Source organism: Schistosoma mansoni, chromosome 7, assembly GCF_000237925.1.
Source record: "Schistosoma mansoni strain Puerto Rico chromosome 7, complete genome".
Classification (NCBI taxonomy): Eukaryota; Metazoa; Platyhelminthes; class Trematoda; order Strigeidida; family Schistosomatidae; genus Schistosoma; species Schistosoma mansoni.
Genome location: NC_031501.1, coordinates 8,848,870 through 8,870,134, shown reverse-complemented (window position 1 = coordinate 8,870,134; position 21,265 = coordinate 8,848,870). Strand labels below are relative to the sequence as shown.

The window sequence follows — 21,265 nt, the reverse complement described above, 5'->3', positions numbered from 1 at the left end:
CCACTGCTAGCCACTATCCATCTCTGCTTAATTTAAATGGTTTAGATTATGAAATTGTTGATAGTTTACTTAAATATTGATCAGTCTTAAGTTGGTCTATGCACATTCTTCTTACTCAGTATTTGAATAAATAAGTAGCCTTAATAATAGTGAATCGAAGTGAGATGGTGAAGAAGATTTGTAGCTCAGCTGGATGATTTTGATGGAGTTTGGTTCTCCGATAGTTTAGTTGTGGATCTTCCTTCTGATTTCGTTCAGAAAGACGATGAAAGCTCCACGACCAAATCATCCAGCTCAGAGAACAAAACTTCATCAAAATCGAAGTGAAGACGACTACATAACACTCTCTGATTATCCCGATGAGTATTACAGTTTCATATCATGTAATATTTCTCTTTTTTCTCTTCTTTTTGGGAAAATCAATCTAGATATGGAATGATTATCATTTCTTATGGAATCCTAAAGAGTTTGGTAATATAACAACATTAAACTTACCATATACTGCTGTATGGAGACCAGATATTCTATTGTATAATTGGTAAATGAATGAAAAAATTGACATTTATTCATTTATATATATATTTCTTCCCCAGTAATATGATTACATAGCTTTTATTGAATAATTAGCAGTTATATGTTAGTTATATAATATACCCTTGTGGGTTTTCAGGAGAACCAGACACTATCCAGACTTTCACGCGGCAACCCAAACAGTACAGCTCAATCCCGTTTAACAAGAGAGCAAGGCACTGCTCAAGGTACAGCTTAATCCCGCCCTATAGGAGAACCAAACAGTATATGGGCTTTAACACTACAATCTGAACAGTACAGATCAATCCTGTGGCGCAACCACACAGGTACCAAGCACCATGGTGAACCATTCGCACCATTCATATACACATTCACATCACATGTATAATTATTCCGATCAGTGATTGCGTAAATCAATTTTGCACGGCATGAACAGGTCAAAGTTGACCCATTCTGCTTATATGACAGTCAAACTCATTAATGTTAGCAAAGGCGATATGCCTTACAATGCTCCAATGACAATAGCCCTTGAGAATACTGAAAAGCAACCAACAGTATGAATGAAATCGGTTAACCAACAAACTAACTTTTCACATGAACAGTCAGCAAAACTTGCTAAAGCAATGCATAACCATCCACAAATTCAACGGCGAACCTCCAGTCTCATATAAGACCTTCACCTCTACATGGCAATATAGCTTATACTGCATACAACACAAATGTAGGTTAGTAAGTGAAATAGCCCAGCCTAGGAATGCTTAAAACCCATTGTCTGGTGTCAGAATACTTATACAAGACCACCAAGATCATTTTTATCGCATTTACGAAATTTGATTTTTCCGAATTTCCAGACCCTGAGTTAGGGGTAGTATCCCTTGAATAATTAGCTGTTCAACTAAAATATAATGATGAGCCAATCAATAATTGAATAAGCTACGTTAATGCTTCTTCCATAAAATCCAGCATAGTATAATAGAAATGTCTTTGTATTATGGTCAAAATGTTTAAGATTATAAAGGACGGCAAAGATGGATAGTGGTTAGAAGTGGAATACGAGACACACATATCGTCTTATTTAGGACTCGTCAGCTGGATGTACCGGGATCTTAGAGTTGATGTTCACTCTGGGATTCGAACCCAATATCATTCGCTTCAAATACCATCACTTTATCCACTTCATAATAAATTCAAAGAAATCATTTTATTAGTGAGGAATTGAATAACAATCAAGCTGATGATGTAGGAATTCCTATACATGAATTTCTTATATTATTGTCATATAAGTTCTTCTCTTTTCTATGAAATCATTTACTTAAGCTGTATATTCATATTTACAATTGGATGATAATACAATACAAAAGCATCTAATCAATTCTGGACACGTCACTCCGATGGAGTCGACCTTTAAAATAATCTACACATTCATAGGAATTGGTTCGTGGGGAAGTCGAGTCCAAAACTTATGCACTGTTGAGGTGCTAGTGATCCACCAGTTCAAGGTCGAATTCTGCATGAAAAAAAATGATCCGTCCAACCTCTTATCTTTCATTGACCCTAATTCTCTACTGTAGTATCTTTTGGTCTTGTTTTGTAATACTAAACTGTAATCGGTTATTATTATGACCTTTACGTTTTTCACCGTTCATTATTCGTATCTGTCAAGTGGACAATTATCTTTTATAATTCTGACCCATCAATTATTTTCATCCTTCTATTCATCTTTAAACCCTGGATTATTACTTACTTACGCCTGTTACTCCCAATGGAGCATAGGCCGCCGACCAGCATTCTCCAACCCACTCTGTCCTGGGCCTTCTTTTCTAGTTCTATCCAATTTTTGTTCACTCTTCTCATGTCTCCATCTCCATTTCTCGGCGTAATGTGTTCTTTGGTCCTCCTCTTCTCTTCTGGCCTTGAGGATTCCAAGTGAGGGTTTGCCTTGTGACGCAGTTGGGTGATTTCCTCAATGCGTGTCCTATCCACTTCCAGCGCTTCTTGCTGATTTCTTCCTCCGCTGGAATCTGGTTTGTTTTCTCCCACAGTAACTTGTTGCTGATAGTGTCTGGCCAACGAATCCGAAGTATCTTGCGTAGACAACTGTTAATAAACACTTGTATCTTTTGGATGATGGTTTTCGTAGTTCTCCAGGTTTCCGCTCGGATTATTACGTAACCTCATTGGATAATTAAAGTCTCGACTCATTTTATGATTCATTCTTTTCTATCCTTCTATAGACTCATATATTTACTATACAACTATCAATACAAACGTACAGCTTAAGCGAATGATTTCGTCGGAAAGAAAATCCTCTTCAGTGAATTCCCTTTATTTTTATTTAATGATACAATGGGTTGTTTCACCAATGATGAATATTCCATATAACTATTAATGACTATAAGAAGGATACAGAAAGGAGTTTTTAATGTGAATCTATTCACATTTTGATCAATGTCATTATTATCTCTTCATTGGTACAAAGAGGCATTGGATATATATGCTTCACACAAGTCACTTGATTTGTGTGTGGGTTGTGATACTATCCGGGTGCCTAAACTAAAGCAGATGATTTTCTTAGGGGGCCACACTTGGAACCTTCAACCTCAAGGTCTAATCCACAAGGTAATGGAGCAACTTTAATAGATGCAGTCCCATAGTAGTCAGTAACTAACAATAGGTTTATACACCATTTGTTCCTTCAGGATTCTGGAGCTCATGTACACTATTGGTTTGGAATCAGTGTTTTCCAAATCTTCTAAGTGGACGCTGCATGTCCACAAAGCCGGTAAAGCGCTGGACATTCGCATTTCGTTCTCTCAATTTCGTAAACAACACTCCTGCAGCGAGAAGGCAGTGAGTACGACTTCCCTGGCGTAATAATATTTCTACAATATTATAATTGATAGACTGATAAGAAACCTTGAGAACAATAAATCACTATACTCTATAAGGTTTTTATTTACATAGACTATTCACTCATTGACTGGAAATTGACCCCAGTATTAGAAGATCATGTTAAGATTAGCTAAATCTCATTTCTGTATTGTAGTTAGGTTCCAATAGCATTCTTTTAATGAAGATTCGTGTAGATATCATCTGACTATTGGTACTGAAACTGTTTTGAATTGATAAGACTAAGTGAATTTCATCCATATACAAAAGTTGATATGAGTACCGTTATAACGCCTGGTTCTACACGTCTTCACAAATCGGACGTTAATTTGCTTTAGACGAATATCTACATTAGATTCCTTCTCAGTGTCTATTATACAGGACTTCAAGACAATTCAGATCAAGAATATGTGATTAGCCTGACTAGAACGTAAATTTATTTCAACAACCAATAACCGACAACAATCTGACACAATCCAACTACAATCAATAGTAATAATAAGGATAAGAGAACATAGAACTCATCTAATGCCTGTCAGACTATCTATAAGTTTGACTAAGCAAACAACCAATGTTTATCATTCTCTTTCATAGATCAAATACCCTTTTTAATTCTGAAGTAGACCAGCTTTGTAAGTAGTATGTAACACTAACCAAAAGTTGAATGCTTATCAAAAGAAGGTTAAGAAGATTGCACTGAAGAAGACAGAAGGGAAACAGAAAGAAATTCTGAATTGGTAGAATCATGAAGGTAAACGCTAGCTGACAACATCAGGAGTAAGTACTCATAACTAATGGACAGAGTATCAGTGTCGACTAATTAAGAGAGTGTGCCATCAATAACATAAAAGTATCCATCTACATTAATGTTACCACTCCACCGTTGTGTAGAACATGTAGAAAACATGTACTTTAAATATATTACACACACACGAGTTTTGTTCTCTGATCTGGATGGTTTAGTCGTGGAGCTTTCATCATGGTAGAAGTCTATCAGAAGTTTATGCTGATGATGTCATTCATAAGAAGAACGATAAAAGCTCCACAACCAAACCATCCAGCTCCAAGAACAAAACTCCATCAAAATTATCCACCTGAACTATAAATCTTCACCATTTCAATATTACACAGTTTTGTTTTCTTACATGATTCATATGTGACTGACTTGAAACAATTATCCCATGTAGTATATGATTAAGTTACTAGATCGGTTACATAATCAATATTGATCTCCCTTCACTTCCATGTTTATCAAACCACAAATATCGCTCCATACTGTGTATTCGATGTGAAAGTGTCAGTAGTTAAGATCTAACTCTAAAGCTACTTCAGTTCAAACACGACGGACTTATAAATTATGTAGAATGTTATCATCTTGTTACTTCAAATGAAGTTCTTTTTTGTGGCTTTTGTTTTAATTTAGTGCGGATGAAAAATTCGATCGTACATTTCCAACAAATACAATTATAAAACATGATGGTACTGTTCAATGGATGCCACCGGGATTATTTAAATCTACATGTAATATAGATATTTTATGGTTTCCATTTGATGAACAGGTAACTGGGAGCATGTATCATTAAATATATTTTTACTAGTTGACTTCATGAGTCTATTAAAGCCCGATCACCATTTAAAACCAGGGACCACTGAACAGCTGATTCATTCTCATGTAAGACTCCTTAGCAGTGCGCTCCCACTATCCCCTGGATGAATGCCTAACACTTTAGACCACTAAGCCAACATTCAACCCTGTCAATATTTCACTTTCATCAATATATGAATAGTTGAGAGGTCATTCATCCATCGTCATAGTTAGATACCTGTCTCGATTCGATACATATTAGACTCCACGTAGCAGAACAAATCTGATTTCTAATTCCTCCCTCTCGCCCCAGCTGTTTATCAGTATTCCAACTTCAGTCAGTTCGTGACCAGTACCTTTTACAAATATGATATTTATATATTACTATTAATTAAATTCAGGAATGTATTGTCCGTTTGAATCTTCCCATTGATGCTTAGGACTGCAACTGATCAGTCTCTTATCAGCATACTTGGGGAGGTTCAAACAAACTATAGATAAATGAATTAAAATTTCACCTCTTTAAACAACTTAACAGCTATTTGAACTCAATAGCTAAGTAGGTAACGTGATAGATTATATAGCCTGCAGTAGTGGTTTTGAGTCCCAGAGTAACACATCAACTCTGAAATTCAGATATACCAAGCTAACGAATCCCAAATAGGACGAAACGCTTATCCTATGTTTCACTGTTAGCTACCATTCATCATTGTTGAAAATTAAAGAATTTTCATAGTTGAAATCATGAGTCAATTGAAGCTAGACCACTATGGAAAACCTGGAAGCACTGGATGGCCGTTTCATCCTATTATGGGACTCCTGAGCAGTGCTCATCCACGATTCCGCACTCGCGAAATTCGAACACAGGACCTACTACTCTCGCGCCAGAGCACTTAATCGATAGAACACTGAGCTGGCCGGCATCCAACGGTGTTAATGTCTAACTTCAACTGATCCACGAAGTTGAACAACCGTTCACCAATTGTCTTCAGTGAGTTGATATCTCTACAACAGACATGGTTGAACTCCACTGGTCACTGCTTCCCACTAGAACTCAAGGAAACATCTTTTGAAGTCAGTCACTAGTGAGCATATGATTATAGATGAGAAGGTGTTTTGTGGAGATTTAGTGTTTCCATAGTTGAAAGCGTGAGTCCTGGGTTCGAATCTCGCGAGTGCGGGATCGTGGATGCACACTGCTCAGGAGTCCCATAACATGACGAAACGGCCGTCTAGTGCTTCCAGGTTTTCCATGATGGTCTAGCTTCAATCGACTCATGATTTCAACTATGAAAATACTGAAATCTCCACCAAACCCCTACTGATAATAATTAAGGAATTGTTTCAAATAAGCTGTGCTACTAAGTTAAATTCAGTAGCCCAATGAAATTACTTAAAATTAACTTGTGAAACTTGTATTTACATATTTCTTTGTAGAGTTGTATATTGAAATTTGGTAGTTGGACATATTATGGTGATCAAATTAATTTTCAATTACAATGTATTAACGCTTCACAACCTGATTGTACACAAGTTGGAACGGTAGATTTATCTGAATATTCACGTAATGGAGAATTTCATCTTAGTGGTAAGGAGACTCCTGTTTTTGTTTAAAAACAGCTAATGAATGCCAGTGATTCTGTTGTTTTAGTTAAAATATTTGGTGATCATATGTTATTCAATAGGTACCTTATGTAGGACTTTTGAGTACGTTGTAGCGGAGCAAAACAGTAGTAAGGTTACTGTTTAGTAGTAATGTAGGGAATTAGTTACTTACTTACGTGTTTTACCCCTAATGGAGCGTACGCTGCTGACCAGCATTCTCCAATCATGGGCCTTCCTTTTGTAGCTCTATTCAATTGTTGTTCCGTTTTCTCATGTTTGTCCCCATATCTCGGCATAATGTATTATTTGGTCTTCCTCTCCTCCTTTGGATAGAAGCTCAGATGTTACTTGTCAACTTCTAGATAGAGCGTGTTCAATCAGTCACAAGATCGACAAATATAACGTGTAAATGGTAATTATAATATGTGGCGTATCATTCAAAGTAATCTACCATCAATAATCCAGTGAAGAAGAAAAGGATATGATCCATGAATATGTTAGTTAATTGAATGATAACAAAGAGTAGTATGAGCAGCAATATATATTTGGAGAAGAACAATCAGTATGTCACGCAAATGGGAGAGAGTGTACCGTGAAAGTTCATGGTCACATTTATAGTCAATAACAACGATTGTACAAATTAAATGGAGTTTACTTTTTTTGATAAAGATCATGAATCGATGAGTGTTAAACCATCAGCGAAAACTTAAGGGTATTTGGCAGCCATTTCACCCTAGTATGAGACTTCTCAGTTAATGCCATCCATGACTCCACACCAAAGGGATTCGAACGTAGGACCTTCGGTCTCTTATAAGAATGCTTAATCACCATTGAATGGTGATCTAATATTCATCGATTCATTATCTTAATCAAAAACTTTACAATCTCCATAATCTCATACTGATAACTACATATTTCATTGAAGAATTTCCGTCACAAAATTCTAATGAAATTCCAGTTTTGAAAATATCCAACTTATGAATATTCAAAACATCAGTGTAGAATAAATTCACTTAGTATTGTTAGTTTGAATCTTCCTATTGATGTTTATGACTGCAATTGGTCAGTCTCTAATTGGTATATGTGCATACTGTGCGTATTGCCTCGATATCATCTTAGTCCACAAGCATTATAAACAAAGATGGATTTCGACTAGCAGTGGAATCAAGGACGCACGATGGCGTTTGAAGTGAACGGTAATCGATTCGAATCCCAGGGTGAACATCAACTCTGAGCTGCAGGTACATCCAGATGACGAGTCCCAAATAGGACAAAACGTGCGTCCTGCATTCCACTGATAACCATTATCCATCTTTGCTTATAATCAGTGTAGAATGTTTTGTGATATTGATAAGCTGCCCTTCATGTTCATTCATAAATATTTACGATCATTATTGCTTTTAAATGACTATTCATTTCATTGATTGGATAGACTTGATGTGTGTATTGTGTAGAAATCCCCTCTGTTTCCACCTCTTCCAAAAGAAACCGAACCCCTGTAGTGTTATTTGTCGAGTTACCCAATAATCCAATAAGTAATAGGTTGTAAGTCTTATAAGTACATATGGTTTACAAGCATAATTAGTTATTTGCTTTGAAGACTGAACATATTTTATGTTACAATTTGACACTGTGATGTAGTGTACACCTATAATGATGAGTAGTTTAATCACTTAGTCATTAGTGACCATAATTAAAATATGAATTCCTCAAAGTTTTGTCTTGATACTGTAACTTTAATGTCATACTTATTTCTGTTAACCGACGTCGAGGAGCATAGGCTGCTCACTAACATTCACCATCCAACTCTATCCTGAATTATCCTTTCCAGTTGTTATCCATCCTTTTCATGTCTGCTTCCATTTTTCGACGCTGTGTGAGAATGTATGATTTGAAAAAAAAGCATCTTTATGTATGACAGCCCATGAACTCAAATCTATGTTGAATGGGTCAAGACAGATTACATTGTCACTATAAAGACAGATAACTTCATATTGTAAGGAAGAAATGCCATCTTTAATATGTCATTATAAATGATTTATCTATTTGTTTATGATCACACTATACATGTACCTATCTAGGTCAGCGAGGACATGTATATGTACCTTGCTGACGAGTGCCAAGTAGCACAAAATCCGGGTTCAGGGTTTCCTGTTGACCACCTCTAACCACCATCTTAACTCGATCATTAAGCTACACATAATCTGGGCCTACGTTATACTAGATATACAATTCCAAACCAAATATAGCAAACCAGCAGTTTATTCATGAATCACGATGCTTGCCCTAACTAGTAATCCTGAAGGGAAATAGAAAAGAGGAAGACCAAGGAGCACAATTTGTAGGGAATTGGGTGCAGACATGAAAATGATCCATAGCAACTGGAAAGGACTAGAAAGCATTGTCCAGGATAATGTTGGATGGAGAATGCTGGTGGTCCGCCTATACCCCACGATAAGGGGTAACAAGCGTAAGTAAGTAAGTAAGTAACTAAGCGGTTGATTCAACACAGTTACAATAAGTCTACACTCAATGATTTCTAAAGTACTTCACCTGATCATATAACAAGTTAATTGTAATTTGCTTTTTCTTTGTTTTACACATTAAACAAAAAAATAATCAATACAGGTTCTTCAGTTCGACGTTATGCACAACGTTATGAATGTTGTGATTATGATTTTGTTGATGTTAAAATTGCAATTACACTTCAACGACGTGCACTTTATTATGTATTTAATCTTATTGTGCCTTGTTTATTAATATCTGGTATGGCTTTAATGGTATTTATGTTACCACCAGATGCAGGTGAAAAAATATCATTAGGTAAGTCAATGGGATTTAGATTTTGTTTTCCATTTTATTGTAGTTTGGCCATCATATTAGAATTGATAAAATAGAGTGATTACAATAGACAGTGGCTTAGTTGTTAAAGCGTCCAACTTTCATCCACTAAGCTCTGTGTTCGAACCCGACTCACTTAGTTTGGTCTGGTCAACAGAATAGTATCATTAACCTTCTCATTTAGAATTTGGCTCAGTGCCAACTACTTGATCAGTAAATCAATTAAGATTAATGAATTAAAAGTTAGACTACTTCGATTCACTTTAGTACCGTATATCTCGTTGCTGAATTTCAAAACTCCTCATCAAACGTTTACGTGAATTATTTTTTTGTTGTTAAATGTAACTTCAATAATGTCATAAGAAGACGATGATTATCAGAACTATGTGATGAAATATTAGCGCAATACATTTCGAATCATTCTGATTACACACAATATACTTGTTAAGAACATTTATATAGAAAAGATATAAAAGGTCAAGTAGACTGGAAATGGGGGGGGTAAGTATAGACAAGGATGATGATAATAAACATAATGTGAAAACAATTTGACACCTAATCACTCTGGATAATAAGCTAATATTACCAGGGTAGGTTTAAGGTGAGAACAAACTGTTTTTGAATACACAAAGGGGGTTTGAATTTTCGTATGGCTAAGGCTTCAATAAACCTCAGTATACGCCCTTTTACACTTTTGTACAACACCACAAAAGCTGAGTTAAGACCAATCTTATGACCTGTTTCGATTATATGTTTCGCAATAGGGGATGATGGACGTTTATCCTCTACTCTTATTGGGTCATTTGATTCTATCTGTTTCTGCAACCATTTTGGCACATGTTCACCCACCCTAATTTTCAGATCACGATTGCTCCTCCCTATGTATGTGTGACCATACACACAATTAAATTGGTAAACGCAGTGGGATGTGACACAATCATTTTCATGTCTTTTAGGTTTTGAATGAAGCATGGACCTCGTTCTTTCTTTGATAATGACCTTCGATGCACAATACGTTTTATTGATGACTGATTTGTTTCAATTTGTTTCAATAAAAGGCCATTTGAATCACCTCTAAATGGTAAGGTGATGTAGACAGGTTTTTTCTCCACAAAGGCTACAATAGATCTCACTGTGCCATGAACTTTCCATCTATTTAAAGTTCGGATATCTTTTTAGTACATTACTACTTTGTTCTATCTAAACTCAAATCAAATATGTTCCTATGATGAATGACCCCGTCTAATATCATGTGACAATAACACCATTGAGAATATCGATTTCTGTAACATTATCCCTTAGCCAACCAATGATATACCAATCAGCACTAGGAGCTTCAATTAATTACTAAGTCATTATTAATCCTCAATACAGGTGTAGTGTGGTTTACTTATATCCATATAAGTAGTATATGACGATGGTCAGACAGAATGTATTTTGGCAGAAAACCGATAATGAAAGAACTAAAATGAAGTGCGACTGGTAGAAAAATGCATGAACAATGGAATTAGAGAAGACGGATTGATATTTGCAGAAGGAACAGTGAAGATTGAGACAATTGATTGATAGTTTGCATATTAACTGTTTACTACTGTATGATTATCAGAATTTAGTGAGATAGTCTGTAATTTGTGCTTAAATACATTCGATTGTCCCCAACTAGTGTTTTCATTCACTACACAGGGACTTTTCACCTTTCCCTGTCCATTGAGTCCAAAATACAATAATCAGCCTCCAATATACGAATATTATATTTCAAGCATACCCCCAGTTTCTATACAAACATACCTGACCAAATTACACCATAAAATGGATAGCAAAAGGTATATATGATCAAGCCAAACGTGTTTGTGAATAGGAAAGGATGGTGAAATATAACAATGAATATAATCATTAAACTGAACAACTTCAATGTAAAACACCAGCGACCAACGGACATCGGGTATCTTGTGTAGACAACCGTTCATTAATACTTGTAATACTTTGATGAGTTTTTGTAGTAGATCTTCATGTTTCAGCTCCATACAGTAGGACTGTCTTGACGTTCATATTGAAGATTCCAACTTTGATCTTGGTTAACAGACAGTTGTTTTAAATTTGAATTGTAATCAAAAGTAAACGAATAATTGTACGTTTTCTTATGATGCTTCTCTTCTTTGATGAAGGCAACTATATGAATCGATATTGTTTACTTTCTTTTTTTAGGGGTAACAATTCTTTTATCATTAACAATGTTCTTACAACTTGTTGCAGATAAACTTCCACAAACATCTGAAGCTATACCATTAATTGGTATGTATATTTATAATTAACAATTCATTTTATTAGAATTCAATAGTTGAGTTTATGAGTTAATTGAAGCTAGACCATCATGAAGGTTAAGAGTTCTCGTGTGAGACCAATAGGTCCTGGGTTCGAATCCCACAGGAGGGCATTGTGAATAAATACTGGTAAGGAGTTCCGCAGAAGGACGAAACGGCCCTCCAGTGGTTCCAGGTTTTCTATGGTGGTCTAGTTTCAACTAACTCATGAATTCAACTATTAAATTACTATAATATCCACAGAACTCCTTTCTGATAATTTTATTATTCTTATATTCGTTATTGTACTTTGCAAAGATGAACTAATCAACTGATAACAACATACTACTTTTTATAAGTTACTTATAAGTAGCAAATATGTACCGAATAATAATCACACTTATTTGATTTTCTGATATTTATTTATTTATTTAAACACATAAACATTGATACAATGAAGCATTGAATACATATATGCCATACAAGACAGTTGATTTATGTGTGGGCTGTGACACTGTCCGGATGCCCAAACCTATTGAAGTGGTTTTTTGTCAGGGAGCCACTACTCAAGTCTATGATCTAGAGGTCTAACCCACAAGCCAGTAGGGCAATGTTAAGAGATGCACTCTCATGGTGGCCGATGACCAACAATATGTTCATACTCTATTTATATCCTCAGTATGCTGGAGCCCATGTGAACCATTGATTTGGAATCAGGGTTTTCCAACTCCCCCTAAATGGATCCTCAGTATCTAGCAATCCAGTTAAAGCACCGGATATTCGATTTTCGCTGAGTGTAGTCAGTGAGTAGAACTTCTCTGTTAGTGCCTGTATACATATGAGCATATGAGAGCATTTCAAGAGGAAAAGTGGACTCTCCTAACCCTCGACCCTACCAGGAGTGCTTTTTGAAACAAAGAAGTACTTCTCAATGTTTACTTTTTATCGGATCCATTGAATAAACAAACGTCTGAATATGTAGGTTGTTTTTGTCACCGAATAAATTCAGTTATACCATCTCTAAAATCTAAGGTTCACTGAAGAGGTTCTTCATCTTAGGATGAAAATCTTCAACAATGTATCTTTATACCCTCACTAGCGGAATCGAACTAAAAAACCTTCAGAATAAACGGTGATCGCTCAACTATACACATTCCCAACTTCAACCAATTAATGATATAGTATGACAATTATTCATGTAAATTTACAAATATTTCAGAAATCTTTTAATTTGTATCAATTGTCCATTCGTAATTGGTTTTACTTTACTCATCCTCCCCCCCTCCTTTTTTAAAAAAAAAATTCACTCTTAACAGGTATCTACTTTTCATGTACAATGTTTATGTGTTCATTATCGATTGTATTTACTGTACTTGTATTAAATTATCATCATAGATCAGCTGATTGTGTTTCTGTACCAGCTTGGGTAAGTTTTATTTTGATTATTCTTTTTTATTATAGAGTTGAGATCATGAGTCAATTGAAGATAGACCACCATGGAAAACCTGGAACTCCTCAACAGTACGCGTCCATGATCCCGCCTCGCGAGCGAGACTCGAACCCAGGACCTATCAGTTTCACGCCAGAGCACTTAACCGATAGACCACTGAGCTGGCCGGTATCTAACGGTGTTAATGTCTAACTTCAACCAATCCATGAATTTGTCTCATGATCTCAACCCTTTTAAAATTACTAAAATCTCCACAAAACCCCTTCTGATATTCTTTATATTATTTTTAAATCAATACTTATATCATGAAGAGTAGTCAAACTCTTGAATTACCCCATTGTTCTTTCATGTTTATTCAACTTTACATCTTCTCCCATACCACCCTTCATAAGACCATTTCATATGATGGAAAGAAAAGAGATTATAAAGTGTTGAAACTGATCTGTAGGAGTGATGTTTAAGAGTGTATTTGTTAGACTAACTGAAGAATATAGGGGTCTTAATAATGAACAGTAGAATAAAGAGATATTATCAAGGTCAAAGTGATCCAAGGTTATGAGATTGATCGTTCTTTTTTTATAGTGATGTATATAACTAACAATCAAGGTAGGTTAGCTAACGCTCGATTAGTATCCTATAAACAATCTTAAGTACCATATAAATTACTGTTAACATCACTTTTAATCTAATGATATAGAAATAACTTCTGACAATTTTGCAACAGGTATCCTGAAGATTCAGTTAAGTCTTCTATTCAAACTCTATAAAATCGAATTCCTAACTACTTCCTTGTTTAGTGGAAATATTTCCAACATTTCATTAACTTCTGAATACCTTTTCAAGAAAGTGTCCTAGGTCTCTTAACAAATATATTTTTAGAAGGGGGTTTTGTGGAGATTTTGGTAATTTTATATAGTTGAAATCATGAGTCAATTGAAGCTAGACCACCATGGAAAACCTGGAAGCACTTGACGGCCGTTTTATCTTATTGTAGGACTCCTCAGCAGTGCGTATCTATTGATGAGTAGTTGCTCAATTTCGTGGATTGGTTGAAGTTAGACATTAACGCCTTTGGATGCCAGCTCAGTGGTCAAGTGATTAAGTGCTCGCTCGCGGGACTGATAAGTCCTGTGTTCGAATCCCATGAGGCAGGATCGTGGATACGCTCTGCTGACGAGTCCCACAATACGATGCGACGGTCGTCCAGTGCTTCCAGGTTTCCCATGGTGGTCTAGCTTCAATTGACTCAGCTATATACAATATTTATTTTCCCATTTTCTGTTTAGTATTCAATTGGCATTTGTGAATTAATTTAGTCATCTTAATGAGTTTAGTATTTTATCAGTCGATAAAGGTTAGTCGTAACTAGATTATACAGTAGATGGTAATAGGTGGTTGTCAACATAAAATATCATCTCAGATAATTACTACTACTACTACTACTACTACTACTACTACTATCATGACGTAATATATTTAACGTATAATATTCTTATCAGTGTGTGGATTGTGGAGACCACTATTGAAAACCTCAAAGCATTGGACGGTCGTTTCGTCCTAGTATAGAACTCCTGTACAGTACATGTCCACGATCCCACTAGCCAGATTCGAACACAGGACCCTTCGATCTTCTTTGCGAATACTTAACCTTTTTGTTCGAGACCTTTTCTGATTAATAATACTATTTCTTTTTTTTATTACTGAATTCATTCAGATTAGGAATATTGTCAATACATATTTAGCTAAATTAATGTGTATGGAACCTCCGAAACGTTCACAAATTATAGAAGTTGAAGATATTTCATCATCTATTAGTGATAATTTCATGGAGAATATAAAAAAGTCACAAAGTGAAACCCTATTCAAAGGAGGAGAAGAAGAAGGTGAAGAAGGGGAAAAAGAAAAAGGTCATGAAGAAGAGATGAAAACTAAGCCATTTATTGGTTGGAATTATGATACTACTACTCACAATAATAATAGTAATATGAATCCTACTTATATGAAGAAGCACTTGGTAACTAATTCAAGAATATGTATTGATGGAAATTTGAAAACAACAACAACAACAACATTAATGGAAAATAAATTAAGTAGTATAGATAATCATCAATTACAAAATGGCTTACTTGAACGTACACCAAAAAATACAATAGCCAATGTGATTGATTTAGAAGAAGATTTCCGTGCTACAGCACGGTTTACTACTATTAATACTACTAATAATACTACTAATACTACTAATAATAGTAATATCTTGATCAATATGAATGAAAAACAAACAATATTGAATAATAATCATCATTCTAAATTAGGAAGGAATACTGATTTATTATCATCACCATCAGTAATTAATCAATCATTACCAGTACAATCTCCTTATCGATTATATAATTCAGTAGGTAATTTTAATTCAAGTAAGTTGAACCTCTAAGGCAAGAATAGTGAATGAATAAGATTATCATTCATTTGATATATTTTTTAAAATGTTCATATCATGTTCTATAAGCAATGATGGATAATGACTAGGAATAGGATAAAGAATCTGCGTTTCGTCCTATTTAGGACTCATCAGCTGGATATACTTGCATATCAGAGTTGATGTTCACCGGTTGTTGTGACTCTATAAAAGGCCACTGCCAATCAGATGAAAACTTGTTTAATGTTAATACTGTGCCAAAACAATGACGTTCAATTGGTATGAGTAGTCTAGTGTCCGTATTGGTCCCTTGTCCTCCTAGCCCTCCCAATTCAGTCCAGAACACTAATTACAGCTTCTGTTATGTGAATCATTAATTTCAAGCATACTTTGTTTATATACCAGGCAAACAGACCGCATCACACCACAAAATAGAAAATAATATTTGTTCAAGATGAAGCCAGATGTGGCTGTGAACATGGGAGACAATAATCAATAAACTGAGTATCATTTAGGAACGGTAATTCGTACAGTAATAATCCATAGGTCAAAATGAAGCTTATAATGAGATGAATATAGATATGCACAACCTAGTTACTGAATAGGTAAACAATAAGAATATGTATAGAATAATCGTCCATTAATAGGTCTCGGAAGTTACCCGTACTTATGTCTTCGGTAGGATATAACACCAGTACCGTTCACTACAAATGCCCTAGAGTTGTCTACTTAGCTACTGAGTCCTGATAGTCACTTGTTTGTGAAATGGGATGAAGTTTACATTCATTCAATATTGTTTAACTTGAATCTTCCCGTCGATGTTTAGGACTGCAATTGATCAGTCTGTTATTAGAATATGTGCATCCTGTATGGATTACCTAGATATTGTCTTAATTCACAAGCATTATAAGTAATGACGATTCGTGGCTAGTAGTGGAATCTATGACGTAAGTTTTGATCCTGTTTAACACTCATTAGCTGAATCTATCTGAATCCTAGTATTGCTATTAACAAAGCTAATAATATCAATTATTCATTAGCTTATGTTACTAACATTCAAGTATTAGCAACCATGTGTAAAGATGGATAGTGGCTAGCAGTAGAATCCAGTTTAACGCGCATTTCATCCTATTTGAGACTCATCAGCTGGATATACCTACATCTCAGAGTTGATGTTCACTCTGGGACTCGAAACTAGTACCTTTCGCTTCAAAGGCCATCGCGTTATCCACTCAGCTATCGAATCCTGATAATCACTTGCTTGTGCAATGGATGTAACTTTGTATTATTAACGATCTATTGAAAATAATTCTATATTGTGTAACTAACGTTATTTGTCTTTTTTTCTCCATTACCCCCCCACCCCCCCCACCACCACAACAACAACACCAGAACATATACAAGATTTATTCTCTGATGAATTCAGTAATATATCAAATAAGAATAATCCACCTATTGATCCAGATCAATCATCATCTATAATGATGAATCCATTTCTAATATATAAATCAGATTTAGAATTAATCATTAATGAATTACGTTTTATTACTAAAAAATTACGTGATAATGAACAAGATGAATTAATGAGTTTAGAATGGAAATTCGCAGCTCGTGTGATTGATCGTTTTTGTTTAATTATATTTAGTTTATGTAATATTATTGTTACATTTGCTATATTATGTTCTGCACCTAATTTAATTGCTTCATTTATGCCATAATTTCTTTGCTTTCCTTTCTTTTCTTTTCTCTTTTCTTTTTCTATTTTTCTTTTCTCTTTCTTTTCTCTTTCTTTTTCTTTTCTTTTTCCTCTCGGTTCAATTTTTTATGTTCTATAATTTCTTTACTTTACTTTTCTCTTCCCTCTTTTTCTTTTCTCTTTTCTTTTTTCTTTCTTTTCTCTTTTTTCTCGTTCTCTTTCTTTTCTCTTTTTTGTTTTGGGTTAGATTTTTCACGCCCTATAATTTCTCTACTTTACTTTTCTCTTTTTTCTTTTTCTTTCTTTTTCTTTCTTTTCTCTTTTTTATCGTTCTCTTTCTTTTCCCTTTTCTCCATTTTTGTTTTGGGTTCAATTTTTCATGTTCTATAATTTCTCTACTTTACTTTTCTCTTTTTTCTCGTTTTCTTTCTTTTTTCTTTTCTCTTTTTTTTGTTTTGGGTTAAGCTGGAGATCCTTTTTTGTGTCTATTTTGTATAAAAACACCAAAATAGCCTTAATTGAACTTTGAATCAATCAAATAAATAAGCAAATACAATTATCTGGTAACAACTATTCAATAAACATTATCCGGTTATAATAATAATCATAATGAATTACTTATATATAGTAGTATACTTTCAATCTGATATCTACTATGTATGTTATAAGAAAGAGAGAGAGAGAGAGACAAAGAAAGTAAAGATTGAGATCATGATCAATGTTAGATCACCATTCCAAAAAAAGTTGGAAACAACACTTGGATACTAGTTCAACAATGATCATGATCTTAATCAGAAAAAAAAAGATACACACCATCTTCATAACCTTATACTGTAAAGAATAGATCTTTCATTTAATCACTTCATGGAAGTTATGACTATGATTAGTATTTCTTTGGATAAATGTTTTCTTCTTTCTTGTTCAAATGAACTGAACTAGTATAATGTTTATTAGATATTTTCTATGATCTAAATCTTCCCCATTCTCTCGTATAATTTTTTTCTTTTTTTAAAACATGACCATGTAATCACCATGGTGAACTGTGAAATTCTTTTGGGATACAATGAAAACTTTTAAAAGTTTTTTGTATGTGTGTGTGTGAATTGTCTTTCTGTTTATTATATTGTAGATATTGTACAATTGAATTCTATGTTCAATATTCAATATGTGAATTAGTTTCTTTCATGTATGTGTGTGTATATGTGTTTACTGCTGTCCTCTCCCCCTATCTCTCTTCTCACACACACACACACACACTTTATCTTTGTGTATTTTTGAGGAGTCTGAAATTGTACTTCCAATAGTGTACTTATTTAGATCTGGTTTTTTGTTCTTTTCTGAAAATCAATAATTAGGAAGTTATTTTAAAAAAGAATTCATGATATTCTTTCAATCGAATGTCTTCTTTTATTATAGTAATGACTTCTCCAAGATAGATGGTTCAATTATGGGACTTTCATTACCATTTTAAACATCTTCAGTGCTTACTTTGTGTATAAGTGAGCTTTCTAGTTATTCCGCTAACGTTATATCGGATCATTCAGATGATCTTGTTAAGGGATAGGTTTTAAGTCATCTTTTTTTTACTTTTGAAGTCAAGTTGATCATCATTGTTGGTTGACCTCTGACTTTGGGAATGATTGATCTCTTCTACATAGATTCATAGATTAGATCGCACCAACTATCAAGATAAATCCCTGAATAGATTCCAATTTAGCGACCGTCGTTCGAAATACCATGAATTTGTTCATGAAGACTAATGAGTTATAATGTTGTAGACCATCAACGTTGATGATCTATGTCGAATGATTGAAGGCCTACTCGAGTTAGACAGGAACGGTGTAAAGAACAAGCTAACTTCGAAGTCACACCTCGCAATCAGCACATTACGTGGATTGCCCCATTGACGTATCAAGGGACCATGGATACTCTGAAGACTGTATAACACAAAGGACGTTATTACAGGAATATATTAGATAAAGTATAACTACTGCCGCATGGGCCAGCCCATGGAGTATGATTAAGTGATGAGCGTTGATCGTCTTTGACCTTGACGGGGATCGATAACCTGTTCAATATTTAGTGACCCAACCGCCGGATGATTTGGCTAGGGTTCAGTGACAATTCACTGGCCCTACAATTTCCACTAATTATTCTACAGGTTTAATACAATTTTATTATGGTCATTTAAAAATTCTCATCATTAATATTTATCTGATACGTTCTAGAATAGAGTGAAAGATTCATTTCGAATTCTATAGAAGGATATTTCGGCGCCTTGTTAGTTAAGATGATACATCGAGAGATGTATAGGATTGTAGCAATTAAAAGTAATCATTCATTGTATAAAAGTTTCGATAAGATTATCAACATTGAAATCCAAGAATACTCAATAGATCAGTCAGTAAAAACTAAACGAATTGAATATCATCAAATTCCTTGCTATTTATCAATAATATGCCGAGTTTCTATTGTACTCAAAACTGTCTGTTCAACATCGGGCTCACCATTGAAGATACTACAGGTATTTTAGTTTGACAGCACTTTGCCAGTACCACCTTCTGTAATTGAATCGCGCCCATCTAGTAAAATCAAAAGTCAGAAGCGAGGAAGTTGGAAGATATACACTTGATGAGTTATCAATATATCGAGGACTGACTGATCTAATCTAGCTAGTGATTGCAGAAAATGTTGCGCACGCCGTTCCAAACCGTGATCTGGTGAGGATGCATGAATGAGAGCCTTCAGCTAAATGAATCTATTAAAACTAATGTGGTCAGCATCCAATGTCGAACACTACAGAGCTATTGATTTTGGGGATTTATGTTACAGCTACAATCTATTTAGTTAATTTAGTTATTCATAAGACTATTTACTATAGATGTGATGAAGATTAATGACATTGAAGAAACTTTCAATTTGAATTCCTCAACTGTGTTCATATCTGTTGGCTTAATTATTATTACAAGCTTAAAACGGTAATGAAAGCTCTTAAAAATACTATAAATATATTTTATATAGTTGAAATCAATTGAAGCTATACCACCATGGAAAACCTGCAAGCACTGGACGGCCGTCGCGTTCTATTGTGAAACTCCTCAGCACTGCGCATCCACAACCCTGCCTTGCGAGATTCAAACTGAGGACCTGTCGGCCTCGTACTCGAGCGCTTAACCTCTAGACCAATGAGTCGGCGTCCGATGGTGTTAATGTCTAACTTCAACCAATCCACGAAATTGAGCAACCATTCACGATTGTTTTTAATGAGTTAACATCTCCCAACATACCTGGTTGAACTCCACTGGTTACTGCTTGTCACCAGAACTCCAGGAAATACCTCATGGAGCCAGTCACTAGTGAGCATATGATTATTAGAAAGGGGCTTTGTGAAGGACGAAACGGCCGTCCTGTGCTTCCAGGTTTTCCACGGTAGTCTAGCTTCAATTTACTCATGATTTCAACTATATAAAATTACTAAAATCTCCACAAACCCCCCTTCTACTATAAATATATATTTGGCGAGATTAGGATTTATGGACGAACCAATCACATTTAAGATGATAGATCTTCGATTTTGGCGCGAAATTCACTCGCTCATTTGACTAAATGGTTTTTTGGCATTATAAATGATGTCATTTCGTGATAAAAACCCTAAATCTAATTCCTTACCCTAATCATCAAATGTAATTTATAATCCTTATTCTTCACACTGGTTTATAATCCTCATTTAGCCCTATTAAGTAGGTCAACGTTCCTAGGTGATTTTAGCGTTGTTCAAAGGTCATTCATCAATTATAATCTCACTTTTATATTTAGGACTGAAACTATTCAGGCTTCATCTCGTACATCTGCTACCTTAGCTAATCGTCACAAGTGATCAGTTGAAATTTGAAGTAATAAGCACTAGGCTCTGATTTCATTTCGAATATCAACGCTTACGTAGAAGTACATT

The 21,265-nt window shown here is 34.8% G+C and overlaps 1 protein-coding gene and 1 non-coding gene across 2 annotated transcripts in view; one reads left to right on the top strand and one right to left on the bottom strand.

Annotated features, from left to right (window-relative positions):
• Smp_031680 (nAChR subunit (ShAR1-alpha-like)) overlaps window positions 1–17,353 on the top strand; it is a 69,828-nt gene extending 52,475 nt beyond the window's left edge. The window contains exons 4-11 of the mRNA XM_018798782.1: window positions 429–538; window positions 4,844–4,979; window positions 6,443–6,593; window positions 9,239–9,433; window positions 11,657–11,743; window positions 13,068–13,177; window positions 14,916–15,615; window positions 17,010–17,353. Coding sequence (XP_018653690.1) covers window positions 429–538; window positions 4,844–4,979; window positions 6,443–6,593; window positions 9,239–9,433; window positions 11,657–11,743; window positions 13,068–13,177; window positions 14,916–15,615; window positions 17,010–17,335 — 1,815 coding nt within the window. The 3' untranslated portion in view covers window positions 17,336–17,353. The remainder of the gene's footprint in view (window positions 1–428; window positions 539–4,843; window positions 4,980–6,442; window positions 6,594–9,238; window positions 9,434–11,656; window positions 11,744–13,067; window positions 13,178–14,915; window positions 15,616–17,009) is intronic.
• On the bottom strand, window positions 16,791–16,862 carry Smp_tRNA_00965_Pseudo_TTG.1.1. The gene has a single exon. It is a non-coding gene (tRNA).
• Window positions 17,354–21,265: the final 3,912 nt, after the last annotated feature.